This window comes from Colossoma macropomum, unplaced genomic scaffold (genome assembly GCF_904425465.1).
Source record: "Colossoma macropomum unplaced genomic scaffold, Colossoma_macropomum, whole genome shotgun sequence".
In the NCBI taxonomy this organism is placed as follows: domain Eukaryota; kingdom Metazoa; phylum Chordata; class Actinopteri; order Characiformes; family Serrasalmidae; genus Colossoma; species Colossoma macropomum.
Genome location: NW_023495350.1, coordinates 68,624 through 89,262, shown reverse-complemented (window position 1 = coordinate 89,262; position 20,639 = coordinate 68,624). Strand labels below are relative to the sequence as shown.

The 20,639-nt window shown below is 41.2% G+C and overlaps 1 protein-coding gene across 1 annotated transcript; it reads left to right on the top strand.

Annotated features, from left to right (window-relative positions):
• Nucleotides 1-1,366: 1,366 nt before the first annotated feature.
• Nucleotides 1,367-12,801, top strand: LOC118801853 (CD209 antigen-like protein C). Its single transcript, XM_036562244.1, has 5 exons — nucleotides 1,367-1,710; nucleotides 5,782-5,979; nucleotides 10,972-11,117; nucleotides 11,253-11,359; nucleotides 11,461-12,801. The coding sequence occupies exons 1-5, from the start codon at nucleotides 1,470-1,472 to the stop codon at nucleotides 11,600-11,602; spliced, it is 834 nt and encodes a 277-aa protein (XP_036418137.1). The 5' UTR covers nucleotides 1,367-1,469; the 3' UTR covers nucleotides 11,603-12,801.
• Nucleotides 12,802-20,639: the final 7,838 nt, after the last annotated feature.

Genomic DNA, 20,639 nt, shown 5'->3' with positions numbered 1-20,639 from the left:
AAGGATTGTTTTTTTTGTCTCTTTCCTGTTTGGAGTTAATTGTAACCTCTTCAACTCCTATACTTAACAGTGTATTTTACTCTAACAACTTCAGTAACTATTTTCTTTGTTGAGATTTACAAGGAGGATTGTTACAATGTCTCACCAAAATTGTCTACAAGGAGACACCAAATACCAGCTTAGGTTATTTTTTTTTACAGTTGCTAAGAAGCCATCAAAACTCTTCATACTTCTTTTTTTGAAGTCTTTTCATGGTTTAAACTGTCAAAATGTCAAATAATGATTTTGTTAGTCTAAACTAAAATTTTAGTTTTATATTAATTTTTAGTGTACATTTTACATTGAATTGACATTTTTAGAGTGAAATAAAAAAAAAACATTACAAAACTGAATGGTATATCTTTATTGTATAGGAACAAATGAAGCAATAGACAATTCTGTACTTTACTTTATCTAGCAAAGAAAAAAAATCTTGTTCACAGATACTGTAAATGTATGTAGGTGCTGGGCCCATAATGGACCATCCATTGTGATTGAGACTGAGTGAGAAATGAATTAAAGAATTGTGGAAATTGTGGTCACTGAGTGTATTTTGTATTTACGTACGGAAAAAAAAACGATCGCTTGAGTGATGTTCAAACGGTGTTATTTTTTTAGACTCAGTACTGAGAATGAATGTTAACAACTGCAGAAAAAGCTGATCCAACACTAATCAGTTCACTGGTCACTGGTAGAAACATAAATGGGGAAGCTCATAACACTCAGCACTGCATCTGTTTGCTGGGAAAGTGGATTGCTGGTTTGTTGGTTAAGCTGCTTGCTAGAAAAGCTTCTCATTGTGGAGATATGTGCATGGGCAATAGCCAGAACAAGCTGGAAAAATGCATATTTGTGAGTCATTTGAGCCAAACACTACAAATTGTTTATGCTGTTTTTGTTAGATTTCACAAATGATAGGAAATATGATTTTGAAATGCTATTGTGACTTTTAGTTTCAGGTTTATGGACCACTTCCCTTTTCTCAAGGACTTTGCTTATACACACACATTGCTGTATAACTTACCAGACAGGACAAAGCAAAAAGCTAATGTTATTGTTTGTCTCTGAACTGAATCCAACACGCACAAAGCTGCAAACCCAGCTCTGAACCTTTACATCAGAATATCATCGTAAGTGAAGAGATGACCAAGAGGTTGAATTTAGTTGACAAACTAAAGAAAAACTTCTGCTTCTAGAAGTTTCTGCACATGAACCATGTGACTCACACATCTCAAACATCATTACAGTCTCACATCTGTGGCTGGCATCACTATCTAACACGGCGTACTTAGTTTAGAGAAGACTGATTACTATCACAGTTGAGCACAGATACTCTGCAGTGACTTCCTGTCAGCTGTAGCGTTAACCTGATATACAGAGTCACTTTTAGAGCTATCAGAGTTATTAAAGTTAACATCAGTCAGAGCAGAATGGAAATGAGGGAGGATATATATGCAAATTCAGGAATTACTACAGACGACAGAAGAAATTTTAATAGCAGTGAGGCTTTATATGAAGACATGTTTGCCAGTGAGGACAACATAGAAACTCATCAGACCTGGAGCAACAAAAGGAACACCGGTACAGTAACTGCAGAGAATATACACACTAAAAATGATGCGAAGATGGACGAAACCTCTCACTCACATACAGTAGATCCTCAGTACAGAGGTAGGTTTCAGTCTTTTTTGGGGTTTTTTACTTACCCATGTATTACTATGTGAAATAATGCTATTGGCACACACTAAAGTGTAATGTTAATCAGCTTTATAATTAACTAGCTTGCATTGTACTGTATCACACAGGAGCAATCCAGTATAAGTCATTCATTCTTTAGCCCACTTGGGAACTTTGCATAAGAACATAGATACTGTAGATATCATAACATTCACTGTTATTAAAAGAGACACAGCTTTTGCACAAGTCATGTTTTTTTTTGTTTTTTTATTAACCAGCTGGTGTTGGCCACAGATATGTACATTAGGCTAAGAGCGAACTCTAATAGTAACTCTCAGTTCTTCCTGCTCAACCACATATCCCTCTGGAGGAAACTAGCCCTACCCTCACAACAAGAGTCCTTACTAGAATAACCCGTAAATAAATGCTGAAGAACCAATAATCTAAACTAACATATCAAAAACATTTTTGAACATGCTACTACCCCCCTTACAAAAGTCCTCGCCCTCGAGAAACTACAAAGTCTTTGAACCAAACTGGGACTGGAGTAGTGTACTGGAGTAGGGGAGTCATCCATATAGACTGGCACTAACGGGAAGCATTCAAAGGGCTGTCTGGTGTTGAGGGGGCACTCCAGGCTGGGCAGGCTGACGCACACGGCTACTCTGTTGCAGAGGATTGAAACAACACCTCCCCAGTGCTGTCCCCTTAAAGTCTTGTGCAGCCCCTATAAAGGGCCAGCATTAACTGGTGGAGTGCCACTTTGCCCCCTCAGGGATATAGGGGCAACTGCACTTTTTACACAACTTCTAATCTCTCCAGAATCTGGCCCCACCTAGTGGCTGGTCCTTCTTCCTTTTTGGACTGTAGACCAATACAAGTTCCCCTACTGTGAAACGCTGTGCACGGGCATACAAACCATAGCTCCTTTTTTGTTATAGGCCAGAACTTAGCAGCTGCTTCCTAGCATATGTATGTGCAAAGTCCATGTCGTCTTGAAGCCATTGTGCATTCTCTGGTCCTGCTGGTTCTGATGGGGTGTCTGGGGGTTGACCAAAAGACATTTCAGTGGGGATCCTAATTTCAATTCTCAGCATTAGTAGGGCTAGGGTGCTCGAAGTTGAATTGTGACATGAGAACCAGGGACGAGTGCTTGTCCCAGTCATGTTGGTGGATGTTAGGATAGCTAGCTGCTCTGCTAAGGTCAACCAATCAACCAATCACTCTGAGGGTGGAGCGGGGTGGTGCAAGTCTTCTGCTTGCATATGTTGGCGAACACTCTGGATTCTCAAAATTGTGCTCCATGGACTAAGGAACTCAAAACCTACTGACCATCCCTTTAACCAAGGTATCAGTGAGCCTTCCAGTGCAAAAAATGAAAATTCCACAGTCTTTCTTCCTGTGCAGAACGTTGTCTACTGGGGACAGTTGGACCTGCCAGTACCCACTCCATAAGCCTAAAGATGAAAACCAGGACTATTCAAATATTCATCCATATGTGGAATGAGGTATGAGTCTTTCTTTGTGACCTCATTGAGCCTCCTGGGCCACTGTCACGGTCAATCCCATGTCCACTGGAGCAATGCTTGAAACTCCTTCGATGTTTATGGAAGTATGACAGAAGATGTGGATGTGGGATGATGATGCGGGGGCCTGCGGCATCCCATTCACTGCAACCCTGTCAAGTTTCACCCTGACTTCACTCCCAATGGACTGGCCTTAACCAGATGTTCCAGCCGGTCGCACGTCCAGAACCGGCAGCCCCGAAGGTATGGCCAGCCTACTGATCTGTGGAGACTGCTCCACAGCTCCGACTGCAGGACTGGTAATATCCATGCACCTTGAAGCTGCTGACAACACCATTTCTCTCTCTCTAGCGCCTTCTCCAAGGCCTCTTACAAGTCGCATGGGTGAGCCAGCTCTGTGTGGACACATAACTCAGTTGAAGACATTACCATGATGAACTGGTTTCAGGCTAACTCTCTCTGCACAGAAGGTGGCATGTAAGAATAAACCCATCTAGCTAGAGTTTCAATATCAATAGAGAGGGCTCTTAATGACTCCCCTGCCTATCATCTGTGGTTACACAGTTCAGACTGAAAGAACTTGCACAAGTAACGCCACCCAAAATGCAGTATATTATATTGTTTGTTGCTGTTGTATAAAAGCATTAAACCATTTGAGACCATGAGTTCCTGTGATTTTACCAAGTGTAGGGGGTATAATTATCCTTTTAAGGAATAATAGTCAAATTAACATGATTAAGCAAAGACATGTTTGATATCTGATATGTACTTCTATAGCTTACTAGGAGATGCTAAGCTAATGTTGCTAACAAACATTGGACCGATCTCATTTCTGTAAACACATGCCCAAAAATGTATAAAAACAAAAATAAACTCCTCTTAGGTGAACAGCAGGGCAGCCATTGTAAGTAACTGGAACCACTTTTACCTCAGCACAATATACAGTATCATTCCGAGCAAAACAAAGAGCAGAGCTATGTAAATTCCTAAACACACAGGTGCACTGTAAGGTAACTTGGCAGAAAAGCTAAGTTATCACACTTGGAAAATGAAACCAATGTCTGATTAAATTTTGATGACCACATTTCAACTGTATATGTTTGAAAGTGTGTATACACATGAAGAAATGCGTCAGCTGGATGCTGGACCCACCAGTGACTCACCAGACATACCTGGCATTCCTTGTAAGACTGGGTTTACTTGTGGCAGGTGCTAGGTGATTTCAACCTAGGTGGAGTATCTGTCATGAAGAGTTAGAGCTTTTGAAGCAATGTACACGTTAGCTGCATATGGCATGACAGTAGCTAAGTGAGCACAAAACGGACAGCAAAGATGGAGAAAAAGTTAACAAAGCTTATTTCAAAATCACTTTCCATCTATAGAAATTGGAAGTGCTATGCTATGTGCAGCAAGACAGCAATCACAAACATACAGCCAAATCAGTGAAGGAGTTTTCTGAAGCTAAAAATTCTTGACTGGCCAAGTCAGTTACTAATCTGAATCCCACTGAGCTGCCATTTCATTTGCTGGAGAAAAACCTTAAGAGGCTGAGGCCCTGAAATGCACTGACCATATAGGTGCACATTGTAGTTCTACAATTACAGACTGTAGTCCATCTGTTTCTCTGCATACATTGTTAGCCCCCATTCACCCTGTTCCTCAATGGTCAGGACCCCCACGGGACCACCACAGAGCAGGAATTATTTGGGTGGTGGATCATTCTCAGCACCGTAGTGACATTGACATGGTCACAAGTGCATCAGACATAGCAGTGTTGCTAGAATTTTTAAACACTGTGTCCACTCACTGTCCACTAGCAGACACTCCTACCTTGTTGGTCCACCCATCAGTGGTAACAGGACACTGTTGCCTGTATACTTTTGGTTGGTGGACTATTCTCTGTCCAGCAGTGACACTCTTTTTGGTCCTCTGTCAGGTAGATAAAATGACAATAAGTGTAGAAACAAGAAGGTGGTTTTAATTTTATGGCTGATATATATATATATATATATATATATGTATATATATATATATATGTATGTATGTATATATATATATATATGTATGTATATATATATATATATATGTATGTATATATATATATATATATATTTATATATTTATTTATTTATTTATATAGCGCTGCTGTCAGAACAAAACCATGTATCTCTATTTTTTTTACATAATTTGAAAATGCCTGTTGTCCTTTAAATTTTGTGTACATTTCCTGGTGAATGGACCAAAAGAAACAACCCAAAATTACTCGGAAAGACATCGGGTTCCATTGACTTACATTAAAAGTAAGGTATGTTTTTTCCTTCTCCTGTAAAGTTACCTTTTTGGAGATATGAGGTTTTAATCCGACAACAGCAAAATTTATATGTAAGTATATAATTGTACAATAAAGCAAGTTTTTCTTTTTCTCATTTTTTAAATCATGTTTTTTAATGCTTTTGAATACAAATGTTTTATTCATAATTACAAAGTCACAAGACATTATGGTTATACATTTTTTTCCACTCACTGTTACTGTTTTCAGGATTCTACAGACTGGCTGCAGTGTGTCTGGGGCTGCTGTGTGTTCTCCTGCTGGTTGCTGTCACAGTGCTGTGGATCAAGTTACAGGCCAGTAACACCAACCTGACTATAGAGAGAGACCAGTTACAGACCAGATACACCACTGTGATGCATCAGCTTCAGAAGCAGAGAGAGTGCCTCCAGAACTTTTCTAATTTGGGTGAGCAGATCATCTCCAAGCTTTCAAATGGTTAACTTCTTTTGGAGTAACTAAGCCAAATTGAATTTGTAAGCAAGCAATATATATTGTAGTGTTTTACACTATTGAAAGAGGCACACAGTTTACTGCACAATTTGTGTGTCCGTACTGGCCACTGCCATGCAAGCAAGACTTCAGGCTAACAGCTCCAGCTTAGCTCAGGTTTGCACTCTTCTCGTCTGAGCCCCGACCGACTAATTCTTCCTGTCGTACAGGCATAAACACAGTAAAAAAAGGACTAGTTCAATATAAGAGACCTCAGAATAAACTCTTCAGTAGAGAATACTGAGAATACTGCAGTAGAACCAATAACCAGAATCAACATGAACGCATTTTTCTTGAACACGCTACAATATTATTACCATGTTTAAATCACTATGTGCACCATTTAATTGATTTTTTTTCCAGTCAAATTGGTCATTAAGTACAAGCATAAAAGCATTAGTGATAATGTAATAAGTGATAAAGTAATAATTAGGGGTGCGGGAAAAAATCGATTCTTAGATGCATCGCGATACGGACGTGAAAGATTCTGAATCAATTAACAAATGTCAAAAATCGATTTTCTAAATATTTAATTTATAACAATGTTGACAGCAACGTGGGGGGACCATGTGGGCCCACCATCCGCAAGGTCCAGCATGGGGGAGTGGTGCAGTGCCGTACAGGCAGTGGGAGATTGCACGGGGGCCCTTGGTGGCCTAGGCCCCTGCGGCAGAAACTGGCTCTCGGTACGTGGAATGTAACCTCACTGGGGGGGAAGGAGCCGGAGCTTGTGCGGGAGGTTGAGAGGTACCAACTAGATATAGTTGGGCTAACCTCCACCCACAGTATCGGCTCTGGAACCAAACTCCTGGATAGGGGTTGGTCCCTCTCCTACTCCGGGGTTGCACAAGGTGAGAGGCGGTTGGCAAGCTCTTCAGTGGCAAGGCACCGGGGGTGGATGAGATTCGTCCGGAGATGCTTAAGGCTCTGGATATTGTGGGGCTGTCGTGGCTGACACGCCTCTGCAATAGTGCATGGACCTCGGGAACAGTACCCTTGGACTGGCAGACCGGGGTGGTGGTCCCTATTTTCAAGAAAGGGGACCGGAGGGTGTGTGCCAACTACCGGGGTATCACACTGCTCAGCCTCCCTGGGAAAGTCTATGCCAAGGTGCTGGAAAGGAGAATTCGACCGATAGTTGAACCTCAGATTGACCGACCGATAGTTGAACCTCAGATTGAGGAGGAACAATGCGGATTCCGTCCTGGCCATGGAACAATGGACCAGCTTTTTACCCTCTCACGGATTGTTGAGGGGGCATGGGAGTTTGCCAACCCAGTCTACATGTGTTTTGTGGATTTGGAGAAGGCTTACGACCGTGTTCCCCGAGATATCTTGTGGGAGGTCCTCTGGGAGTATGGGGTGCCGGGTTACTACTCCGGGCCATTCAATCTCTGTATGCCCGGAGTGAGAGCTGTGTTCGTATACTCGGCATTAAGTTGGACTCTTTCAGTGTTAGTGTTGGACTCCGCCAGGGTTGTGCCCTGTCTCCACTCCTGTTTGTGATATTCATGGACAGGGTGTCAAGGCGTAGCCGGGGTCAGGAGGGCATTATGTGTGGAGGCCGGAGGGTGGCGTCTCTGCTATTTGCAGATGATGTTGTTCTTTTGGCTGGATCACATGGATGCCTCCAGCGCACACTGGAGCAGTTTGCAGCGTGTTGAGTGTGAAGCGGTTGGTATGCGGATCAGCACCTCCAAGTCTGAGTCCATGGTCTTAGCCCGGAAAAGGATGGTATGCCCACTCCAGGTAAGGGGAAAGGACTTGCCCCAGGTGGAGGAGTTTAAGTATCTCGGGGTCTTGTTCACGAGTGATGGGAAGAAGGATCGTGAGATCGACCGCAGGCTGGGACAAGCGGCAGCAGTAATGCGGTCGCTGTACCGGACTGTAGTGGTGAAGAGGGAGCTGAGCCGTAAGGCGAAGCTCTCTGTTTACCGATCGGTCTACATCCCGACCCTCACCTATGGTCATGAGCTGTGGGTAATGACCGAAAGAATGAGATCGCGAATACAAGTGGCGGAAATGAGCTTTCTTCACAGGGTGGCGGGCTACACTCTATTTGATAGGGTGAGGAGCTCGGCCATCCGGGAGGAGCTCGGAGTAGAGCCGCTACTCCTCCGCATTGAGAGGAGCCAGCTGAGGTGGTTCGGGCATCTGATCCGGATGTCCCCTGGACGCCTCCCGGTGGGGGTGTACCAGGCACGGCCTACCGGAATAAGACCCCGGGGTCGTCCTAGGACCCGCTGGAGGGATTATATCTCCAAGTTGGCCTGGGAGCGGCTTGGGGGGGCTTGTTGCGGGGGACAGGGTCATCTGGGATTCTCTGCTCTCCCAACTGCTACCGCGACCCTATCTGGACTAAGCGGTTAACGATGATGATGATGATGATGTTAACGGAACGCAAAAGGCGGAACTTGGAAGTGCAGCGCCCGGACAGTCTCTGGCGGCACATAACAAAAAACACAAGTGGATGAGCAAGAAATCCGACCGGCTCCATCTGCATTAAAAGCCAGGTTAGGTCAAGAGTCACAACACAAATGTTAAGAAGAGCCATTTTGTCCTTTCAACAAAAATCAAACCAGCTTGGGAGCCACAACATCTAATGTCCAGTATGTCTCAGTGTGTGCTGATGTCCTAGTAGAGGCTAAACAATATAAACGAGAGCGCAGACTTACTTTAAAGCTCTGCTTTAAGCTTTAGCTCAGCTATAGCCGCTTTCCTCTCATCTCCGCCAGAAAACTTTTCCTCAGAAGTAGATCAGTTTCTTGTAAAATGTTCGACTGTTTAAGAAGCGACTTCAGCCTCGTAATTCTCCAGCTTCTTGTTCGAATTTACCCGTTCCACCTTAAATTCTTACCGAGGCGCTGAATGTAAATGCGGCACCATTTAAGGTGGAACGGGAGAATTCGAAAGAGAAGCGACTTCAGCTTTGCCACTTTTTAGTGTTCGACAGTCTCTCGTTGCAGATTTACTGTACCAGGAAACCAACTGCGCTGCTTATAAATACAAATAACGCATCGCTGCTATGTGACCTGCAGTCTGCATGCCAGTTCTCAGTCGTTGCGAAACAGGGCTTTCTCTTTATGCTGCACACGTCCCGTCTCAAAGATACTTTACTGACACAGCGATCCCCCCCGTCTCTACAACGAGACCAAAACCGAAGTTATAAAATCACTAAAGAAAACGGGTAGAATAGCTGTAATGCGCTGCATGGAAATCCATCACCACTGGATCTTATTTCACCGTAACTGCGCATTTTATCACAGATGAGTAGCAGCAGCTTCTTGTGCTCCAAACAAGAGCACTGAATGAGAGCCTTCTAGTTCACTTGCCACATCACTTCCATTTGTTTTAATAAAAAGATATTGGAAGTAAATTCATTATAGATCATTACAAATACTTTGCTTTAAAAGTACCAGGTCACTTTAAATAACAATAACACCGAGTCACTTAGTCACTTTAAAATGTATATTGTCTCTATATTCTGTGTATATTTTGTGTATATTTAATGACAAATAAACTTGAAACTTGAACTCGCACAGTGAGAAAATATAAATGCTATATAGAAAAAAAAAGATGCATCGAGATGCATCGATAATCGTTTTATAATCGCATCGCAGCCCTCTGATTCGTAATCGAATCGAATCGTGAGGTGCCTAGAGATTCCCTCCCCTAGTAATAATGTTTGCATCACTTTGTGCCATTTCATCCTGTGTTAAAATAAATAAAAGGTTTATTTTTACACAGTCACCACAAAGATGAGCAGAGTGCAGAATTTCCCATCTACCATTAAATAAATTTCAAACCATCAATCTAAGAATTGCTAAATGTTAAACTACTAACTAAGAGAGAAAAGCTGATTAGCATTAGCTTAGCTAGCATTACAACAGCTCTGCTCACCACAGAACAGGTTCATTTCTGGCAAACTAAAGCACCAACACAAGTTTAGCTTCAAATCTGAGGGAGTGAAACAGATCACCTACTGCTGGAAGGACAGAAAGGCCTAAATATGACCTATTCTGTGGCGTCTGGATCTGTAGCAAGTTAGCTATGCTAACAATAACTTAGCAGGCCAAATGTGCCACATACAGTACAGGCTAGATTCTAACTTACTGATGCTCTGCTGACACAATTACGGGCATCATTTTCAAATACTGTACGTGGTGAACCTTATTACTGCCAAACGCTAGAAAAATATTAGAAATGAATAAATTATACTTCGTGTTGGAGACGTTGGTGTTAAATATATGTTTCCTGTGTTTTTATTTTATTAATGCTTAAGCTATTTTCTGATAAGGACATGCGCCAGCTTCTTGTTCAAGATTTTCCATTTCCACCTTAACTGGTGCAGCAGGTATATTCTGGCACCTGAGGCATTATAACAAATGCACCATTTAAGGTTGAATGGGAAAATTCGAACAAGAAGCTGGCGAATAAGATGCTGACTTCAGCTTTGCAGTTTTCATGCTGGTAGTTTTGGGTTCAAAACATTTTTGTTTACCACAGGGCGCAGTGGACGTGATTTGTCAAAAACCCCCTTCATTCTGGCCATAGAGAAATCAAGCTTAGACTCAGAGTTCCTAATATAGACATAATGTGGACTACAGAATGACGCACAACTTCAGGGGTCTATGTCCTTCACTCCCAGTAGTGGAGGATTATAGCACTGTACAATTGGTTGGCTCAGTCCAGCTGATTTGATTTAGCTTTGATAATTCCATAATGAGTAGAATCAGTTTTGAAAGCATGTGTGATTGTGACATATTCACAAATTGTGTTAAGCCCTATTTACTTTTGATTATCACACATAATTACCATGGACCCAATAAACTGACTGTGTGTGAAAGAAGAAAATACCTGTGATATTAAAGTGTATAATGAATCTCTGTGTTTGTGTTCAATTCATAGAGAAGGCAGCACAGCAGGGCTGGACATTTTTTGAGACCAGTATGTACTTCATCTCTACTGGAGGGAAGAAGAGCTGGAGTGAGAGCAGACAGGACTGCAGAGAGAGAGGAGCAGACCTGGTGATCATAAACAGCAGAGAAGAACAGGTGAGAGAGAGAGAGACAGAGAGAGAGATTTGGGGAAGGGATGGTCAGTTACGTCAGACCACACAAGCACAAATATGTGTGCAGTAAGTTACTTTTCTTCTCAGTTACTGGGAATGTACATCTGGTTTTTAACAGAACTTCACTGAAATACTGAAACGAGGACATACAATTTGGATTGGTCTGACCGACAGTGAGACAGAGGGGGTCTGGAAATGGGTGGACGGCTCAGCACTGACCACTGGGTAAGAGATCACTGAACTGAACTCTGGACATGGTGCAGTTAATGACTGTCACTCCTCACTGCTCTGATAAACACAGTGGATTCTCTGATTCTCTCTTTCAGGTTCTGGGGAAGTGGAGAACCCAACAGTAGAGCAGGAGATGAGGACTGTGTCGTAACTGGACAGAACTGGGCTGATTATCCCTGTAGTACCAGGTTTATGTGGATTTGTGAGAGAAATGTTTCTAAATGTGTGTTAGTATAAATGGCACCAAATACCAGGAATATCAGTTTGTTTGGATCTGTAAGGGAATATTTAGCTGAATGGTCACCAGCATGTGAGTGAATAGCACATTTGTATTTAATTAATAACTGTCACTCTTTTAATTACATTTGACCTGTGTGCTTATTATTTTTTTATGGTAGAAGAGAAACAGTGTGGGAAGTCAGGGATTAACAGTGCTGCAAACTCCTAGAATCAGATTTTGAAAACTTTAGAATTGTGTAATGATGTTAGTTTAAAGACGATAGCAAGTTTGTAAAAAGATTCTTCAAATAGCTTTAAATATGTCGCAGTAATGTTTCTGAGAGTTCCGTCTGTCCTGGGAGGTATTTCACGTAGCGAACTTATAAAAGCTGAGCTTATTTGAACTAGCCTAACTTAATTTAGCCAAACAGGCTCTACAACTAGAATCCAGGTGAGATCTGTTTCCGGCAATTCAAGCCGCAACTTAGGCTCGTGCGCATGTACCTGATATTTAAGCAGCCCAGAGAGTTGAGTGCAGATACAGAGATATGTAAGTTATTATTTTTTTTAAAGCAATCACAGATGTTTAGCTTGTTTTAGGCAAGTGAATAATACTCAATAACGAATAATATTTACTTAACACTTCTTTCAGGGAGTGAATCAATGTCCCTTGTAACTCCACCATCGATGTGATGTTTGAAAGGTCTTTCCACTGTTCAGCCTGCAGTATTATCATCCACACTGCGTGTAAATGCATAGGCTGAGTCACAGACTCTCTGTGGGAGACTAAGAGATGCTACAGGTGGTTAAATCTGGACTCTAAGTGATAAAGTGCAGATTCTCAACAGGATGTACAATAAATATTAATAACTCCTCACAGTAGGCCCGAAAATCTAAATGCAAGAGTAAGCAATACTGTTACAATTACACAGGGAACAGTAACTCATTTTGGGGTCTTTAATATTTTATCCTGCATAAACCTTATTGAAAAATGTGCCTAAACTATATCGACCAAATCACAATGAGTTATTATACTATAAATATGTCTACTGTTAATAAAGAATATCATTATTTTAAACTGTATTCACTGATACAGACACCACAGAACTGTACAACAGTACCTTTCAGTAAGAGAAAAAGGGTCAACAGATCACTACAGTCCCATAGACACTCTGTGTCAGTGATCAGAACAAATAAATGGATGTTTATATCAAAAGTTCCATCAGCTAAATAAAGAAAACAGTAATTGTATTTGGTAGTAAAGAGTGATTACAAAGAGATAGTGCTCACTTTGAACCCAGAGGTTAAAGACCTCAACATCACTGAATGTGTTTGGCATTTATTTGATTGTGAGAAGCAGAAAATTCAACCAGGGAGGTGTATAAAAATCTCTGGGCAGAAAGTGAGTCTCCTGAAAGGAATGGAAGCTGTAATAAAGGCAAAAAGTGAATACAATAATATTTTTACATGTTGAGGTTTCTGTGTTATTTCCTGTTTAATGCATAATTTCTGACTGTTTATATTCAGACATGAGATCAGAAGGGTTGAATGAAGTCAGTGCAGGACTGTTTGTAATCTGTAGTTGTGTTTTAAATATTTGTCTCATACATCTGCCTTTTTTTTTTAATCATATTTTCTGAATTGCATGAATTTAATTGGGAATGTTACATGTAGCTGTGTAAGAATTGTAATTGTCTAATAAATTTAAGAGCTAAAAGCTTATCTAATAGAAATTGCAATCAATTATATATATGTGTTGGTGGCAATGTCCTGTTTTTTTAATGTATTAATATTTTATGTTGGTGGTCATCACCATCTTCCTGTATGATTGAATGGAGTAATTCAGTGAAGCACTTCAGTGAAGCAGCACACATTAACAGTATGGTTGGTTTCAGAGGCTCATTTGAGCAAAAACAACCTTTTAACACACACAAATCCCTGTTTGGATCTGTGCATCATTGCACATGTGCAACACTCAGAGACACCAACAATCTATGTGATATATATGTATTATTATTATTAAGAAAATATTCATGATGTAGGCAATGCCTAAAAGCTGCTAACTTCAACAAATGTACTCACACTAAAGTCCTCTAAAATGTATTTATTTATTTTAAATATTATTACTGTAAATATTCCCCTGTTCCTGACTGAGGATCAGATACCTTTTCCAGTTTGTACAGTTCTGTTGTATCAGTCATTGAGCAATAACAGTACAAAATACACAAGTGTATTCAGTAGTTTGGTTTCATAATCCTCTGAAGAACTTTTTAATCACTAAATTTGGATGTCACATCACAATGAATCCACAAGAGGGCACCAAACACCAGCTTAAAATCAGATCCAACACTAATCAGTCATACACACTTGTAAGACACACTGTATAATATACCATCAACCATCATGTAGTGCACTAAGTAGGTCATGAAATAATGTCAGCAACCAAATAGTGTATTATTTGTCTAACAGAAAACCATTTGGATTCAGCCTTAGGTTGCATGACTTCCTATTTAACATGAAGTGTACTATTTGAGTCTAGAAACTGCAGTTTCATGACTTACACTATATTTCCAAAAGTATTCGCTCGTCTGCCTTCACACGCATATGAAATTGAGTGAGATCCTATTCTTAATCCATAGGATTTAATGTGATGTCGGCCCACACTTTGCAGCTATAACAGCTTCAACTCTTCTGGGAAGGCTTTCCACAAGGTTTAGGAGTGTGTTTATGGGAATTTTTGACCATTCTTCCAGAAGCGCATTTGTGAGGTCAGACACTGATGTTGGACGAGAAGGCCTGGCTCGCAGTCTCCACTCTAATTCATCCCAAAGGTGTTCTATCGGGTTGAGGTCAGGACTCTGTGCAGGCCAGTCAAGTTCTTCCACACCAAACTCGCTCATCCATGTCTTTATGGACCTTGCTTTTTGCGCTGGTGCGCAGTCATGTTGGAACAGGAAGGGGCCGTCCCCAAACTGTTCCCACAAAGTTGGGAGCATGAAATTGTCCAAAATCTCTTGGTCTGCTGAAGCATTAAGAGTTTCTTTCACTGGAACTAAGGGGCCGAGCCCACCTCCTGAAAAACAACCCCACACCATAATCACCAAACTTTACACTTGGCACAATGCAGTCAGGCAAGTACCGTTCTCCTGGCAACCGACAAACCAAGACTCGTCCATCAGATTGCCAGACGGAGAAGCGTGATTCGTCACTCCAGAAACACGTCTCCACTGCTCTAGAGTCCAGTGGCGGCGCTTTACACCACTGCATTTGACGCTTTGCATTGCGCTTGGTGATGTAAGGCTTGGATGCAGCTGCTCGGCCATGGAAACCCATTCCATGAAGCCCTCTACACTGTTCTTGAGCTGATCTGAAGGCCACATGAAGTTTGGAGGTCTGTAGCGATTGACTCTGCAGAAAGTTGGCGACCTCTGCGCACTATGCGCCTCAGCATCCGCTGACCCCGCTCTGTCATTTTATGTGGCCGACCACTTTGTGGCTGAGTTGCTGTCGTTCCCAATCACTTCCACTTTGTTATAATACCACTGACAGTTGACTGTGGAATATTTAGTAGCGAGAAAATTTCACGACTCAACATTCTTTCATAAATGTATGTAGAAGCAGTCTGCATGCCTAGGTGCTTGGTTTTATACACATGTGGCCATGGAAGTGATTGGAACACCTGAATTCATTGATTTGGATGGGTGAGTGAATACTTTTGGCAATATAGTGTATGTAGTGAAATAGGGAGCCATTTGAGTTTCTGCCTAAAACTATGGCAGGACTGCTACACAGCTGGTATAGTGATCTCTTTTCAGTGAGTCAGATCAATCGGCTCAGCTCACGAATATGCGTCGTCTCTTTCGGTTCCCAAACACCTCTTCGTTCAGTGTTTTTGGTCAGCACAATTTATTGTCAAAAATTGACAATACAAAATGTTCTTCCACAAGTTGCATGCAATTACACATTTCCACCAGAGAGGTCTCCAAATCCCCAAAACTAATATACTATTTACTACTTACCAACAATTGTATTATGTTTGTCACTTATGCTATATATGTAGTTTCATTGGATGGATTTTAAAGCAGGAATCACAAGATCAGTCAGAGGAGATAATATAGAGCAATCCACCAACTGTCATAAAAGTAAAAAAAAACAAAAGAACTAACACTAATAGTAGCTAATAACCACCAAAAACACAAACAACAAGCAGCAGATTTGGGGATACTGAGTGGAAATCCAGATGCAGTCGATAATCCAAGGACATGTTTGATATCTGATGTGTGCATCTTTAGTTTGCACTGGGAGAAGCTGGGCTAACATTTCAACCAAATGCTTGACTTGTCACTAAACTCATTTTTGTACATGCCCAATACATGCCCTCTCAACTTACTCAAAATGTATCCAGATCTTCATTAGTTTCACACAGACACCTCGTTTGTTTAGAACACTTTAGTCTACAAAAATATATTTCTCCACACAGTTGATCGAAGGGGCCATTGTGAGTCACCGTAACCACTTTTACCTCAGCACATTTCATGGAAGGCAGAGCTACGTGAATTCCAAAACAAACAGACAGAGAAGCTCAGCTGTTGTACTCGTGGATCAAAACAATATGCAATTATAATTTTGAAGATCCCATAAACGAACACCACTGTGGCACCATTTAAGGTGGAACAGAAAAATTCCAATAAAAAGCCGTTTACTGGTTGTACAAAACAGAAAGCAACACTTAATTTCTTGGTGTTATCGTGATTCAAGATGCGACTTCTAGCTAAGTCGGCAACATAATTCCCAATCTAGCTTATATATTTAAATAAGGTCTATCAACATCATTTTATTCATTTGTTTTGTTAAAAAATTCTGTAGATTTCAACAGATTTTTAAAGAAAATAAAGATTTTGGTATGTATTTACCGAGATGAGTTTGGTGGCAATCCAACTCCAGCGGTTGTTAGCATTGTTAGCCTAGCATCTCCCGATGTAAACTAGAAGTAGAAGTCAGCTAACATACATGTCTTGGCTGCCAAACTGATGATTTTTTGCCAAACTATTTCTTAACTCATTAAAAATCACCTCTTCAGTGAGAGTCGGCTCCCAGCGGTCACCTAAAAGAGCCGACTCAAAGAGCCAAATCGCTCTGCGCATATACCATGTGGCTCACATTCAGGGAGCTAGAAATGATGTCACACTTGAGTTGATCATAGACCACTGTCGTCGTGCATCATTCTGTAATCTGTGTTATGCCCATATTAGGAACTCCGGGTCTAAGCTTTCTCTATGGCCAGAATGAATGAGGTTTTCGCCTCTGTCGCCCCCTGGGTTAAGTAAAAATGTTCAGAACCCGATATGTTTTGTCCTGTGAACATTCTTTTCTCGAATAACACTGGATCCCCTGAATTATGAGGTCGTTAAAGAGCTATAATACTAATATTGCTACATACAAACAAATGCTTCTGCACATCAATTTGACATCACTAAGCTATGTCGGGCCCAAAAGCCTCCCTTCTGTGCTCAAGGCCCGTGGACAGAAATGGATTCTTCTAGCGTATTCTCATTCTGTTACCTTAAGAGCTAACTGCAGTATAACTTGGTCTAACAAAATAAGAAAAATGTCAAAGTGTAAAAAGCAAAGTAAAATAAAAGACTTCAGCCGCTGAGTTCTTGTGGAAGGAAGGAAAAAACCTTCTTCTTTATTGAGCTTGAATGGCAAGATGGTTCCCAGACAACCACAATGCAAAGAACATGTCAAAAACACCCATTTTTATATCCTGTTTTGGGCGATGAAATAATTGCCCCTCCTTTTCTATGGGATTCTATACCATCTTAGTTCCCATCATTTCCTTGGGAACCCTTACACTTTCACTTGGTAACCCTTATTTCCAATCATACATGATATATGTTTTTTTTAAAAAATATCTTATCTTAGCCGTACCAGGATGTTCCACATTCCCAAGGACGTTAGCTTTGACTGGTCACATTGTAAATTCACCTACTCCATGACTGGTTCTTATCTCAAAGACAGCTCCTCTTGCTCACACAGCAGATTCTCACAAGCTTCTGGAGGCCCCTTTACTAAAAGGGGCATCCTGAGTCCAAGTTCTCATGGAAGCTAAGGCCTATTTTACAGTGTGAGGATTACTATTCTTTAGTTAATAGACGCTGCTTGTTAGAATTGTCAAAGATAAAGATTTTTATCTGACAGCTACACGAAACTAAGGTGGGCTGTGGCGGTGCTCTGACGAGCTGTGCTACCTTATCAAAATGTTCTACCATGGTATATATTTACAGGTAAACCGATAAATAGAATGTCTAAGTGGGACATTTTGACTGCTACCAGTGTTAAAACTACGAGGTTGAATTTAGCTTCATTTTTGTCAGTTTTTTTTTGGCATCACAAACATTAGCAAACAGGACAAAACAGTACTGACCTGTCGGTTCTGTGAAACAGTAAAAATAAGTTAATGTTACTCAGCTGTCAAATGGAAATAGATAAACCTCCTCATATCATGCCTTTCAACCCTCCTTGAAGCTGAAGTCAGCTTCCTTTTAGCTGCTTGTTCGAATTTTTCCGTTCCACCTTAAATGACATAGCAGTTCAAAATGTAACCTCTGCACCATTTAAGGTGGAGAGGGAAAAGTCTAATTAGAAGCTGGCGAATGTCCTGAGAAAATGTCCTCAGAAAATGATAGCCTTAAAATAATCATTAGGATATTTTGAGAGCCTAAATAAGCTGATCGGGAGGTCAGCAGTGATATCGTGCTGAATTAGAGTTCAGGTCAGTTTGTAGAGCTTTTCAAATCAAGCTGTACAGAACGGAAAGATCTGTCGTGTTTCAGTGAGTATCAGATGCAGAACAGAGAACTGCAGGGAAACCTGCTTCTGTTGTTCTGACTTCTTTTTATCTGCCCTCAGTTTGTACATGGAAATACGCTATATCACTGGCAAAGCGCGCTTGAGGAGGCTGCCAGTCTAATGTCAATTCAGTGTGCAGTAGCTTTGGCTTACATGTAGCAATATTCATATTTTAGCTCTTTAACAATCTCTTCATTCAGAGGATCCAGTGATATTCGAGAGAAGAATGTTCACAGGACAAACTGTATCGGGTTCTGAACATCTTACCTGCCACAGGGTGCAACAGAAGTGATTTTTTGAAAACCCAATTCATTCTGGCCATAGACAATATGTTTCAGTTAAACATTCGGAAAACCAAAATGGACGCCTTCAAGAAATCCTTTGTTATGCATACTCATCCGACATACAGACAACTATTGAACAAATATGAGGTCCACCTTAAAAATATACGAGAAGAAGAAAGAAGGCGCTGAAGGTATGTTTGATTTTCCACGTATTTTAGTGTGTAAAAAGGTTTTGACTGCATTTTAATTGGTATCCAGCACACAAAGTGCGAGGGCTGGTGCACAGTGCAGCCATCTTGAATTTTGAGGTTGGGGTTGGTGAGGCTCTCCCGAGTTACCGAGTAGGAATAAAAAAGTGACGACACCCCCTTCACAGCCTGGAACGACACATTTCTGCACATAATTGACCATTTTCATCGCTGTTGCTCCAAAGTCGTAATGTAGTTCTTCACAATACCTGCTGGAAGAAGGTGTATGTGAACTTTTTGGGTGCAAATATTATTATGATTCCCTACTCCACTACATAAGCCATGAAACTACGGTTTCTACACTCAAATATTACACTTCATATTAAAAAGGGAGTCGTGCAGCCTGTGGCTGAATTTCAATTGACTTTCTATTAGACACATAATGGGCCCAATCCCATTTCACCCCTTGCCCCTACCACTTAGCCCTTAGCCCTCTGTTTTGCGCGTTCACGTCTAGGGTTAGGGTGTCCCAATTTTAGTTGAGATAGAGGAGTAGGGTGAAGTGTTAGGGCTACATGGCCCTCCAAACGGAGGTTTTTCAGAGGCTCACTCCAAACAGAGTGTTATGCGAAAAAAAGAAAAACCGGCAAGATGGCTGCGCGAGCGACCAAAGAAACACACAAATGTGAGAATTTTCTCAGTTAAAAAATTATGAAAACTATCGTATTATCTTAGTTTAATGTCGTTTCAATGTATTATGGTCGTTTTCTTCGTAACAAGCATAAAAAATCGCTAATAGCATGCTAATGTTTCGGTAGCTAGCTGGCTAACTTTCCGTTCCACCTTAAGTAGTCAGGCAGTGTTGACGTCTGAAGCGCCAGAATGTAGCTGCTGCACTATTTAAGGTGGAACGGGAAAATTCGAACAAGAAGCTGGCGAATAGCTTCAGCTTCGTATCACCAAAGAATTAGCGGTGGGCGATAATAAATAATCGTCTTAAACCCCTCTTTGAAAACATATGATGCGCTAAATGTAACTAAAGCCCAGCAGTGAGGTCGCTGAACTTTTCCCTTCTCTGCTATCACTGAAGACGGGCTGGGTCGCCTACGGAGCAGCGCTAGTAGCCTGTTAATGAAGCAGTGTTTTATCTATGTATTTTTTTTTTTTTAAATTTGAGGGTTGTCCCATTTCGTAGGGCAAGATTTCAACCACTACCCCATGTAACTCAGTTCAAAGGACTTACGGTGACACTCGAAAACAAGGGGTAGGGGTAAAAAGAAGAAATGGGATTGGGCCTAAGTCTTAGGCAAAGGACTCCCTATTTAACATTAGCTTCTGCAGTATTTGGATGCAGAAGTCATTATTTCATGATCTGCATAGTTCACTTCATAGGCAGCAGGGAGCCAAATGAGATTCACTTTTAGTGAAACTGCTTCATTCAGTGGGTTCAGTTGTGTGGCTCCCTCTTGTGGTTGCTGAGCTACATGCACTTACGTAGAGTCTCTTTTCTTTGACGTAGCTCTGGTTAAGAGAAGATTCCTATGGAGTTTTACAGATGGATAAACAATAATATGTGATTTTGAGTTAGACGTGTTGCTGGTATAATATACAGTTAAGTGTGTAAAACTGATAATGCTGAATCTGCTTTTAAGCTGGTGTTTGGTGCCCCCTTGTGGTTCATTGTGATGTGGCAACCTGTTTTAAAAGCTGAATCAAGGTTCTTGAGAAGAT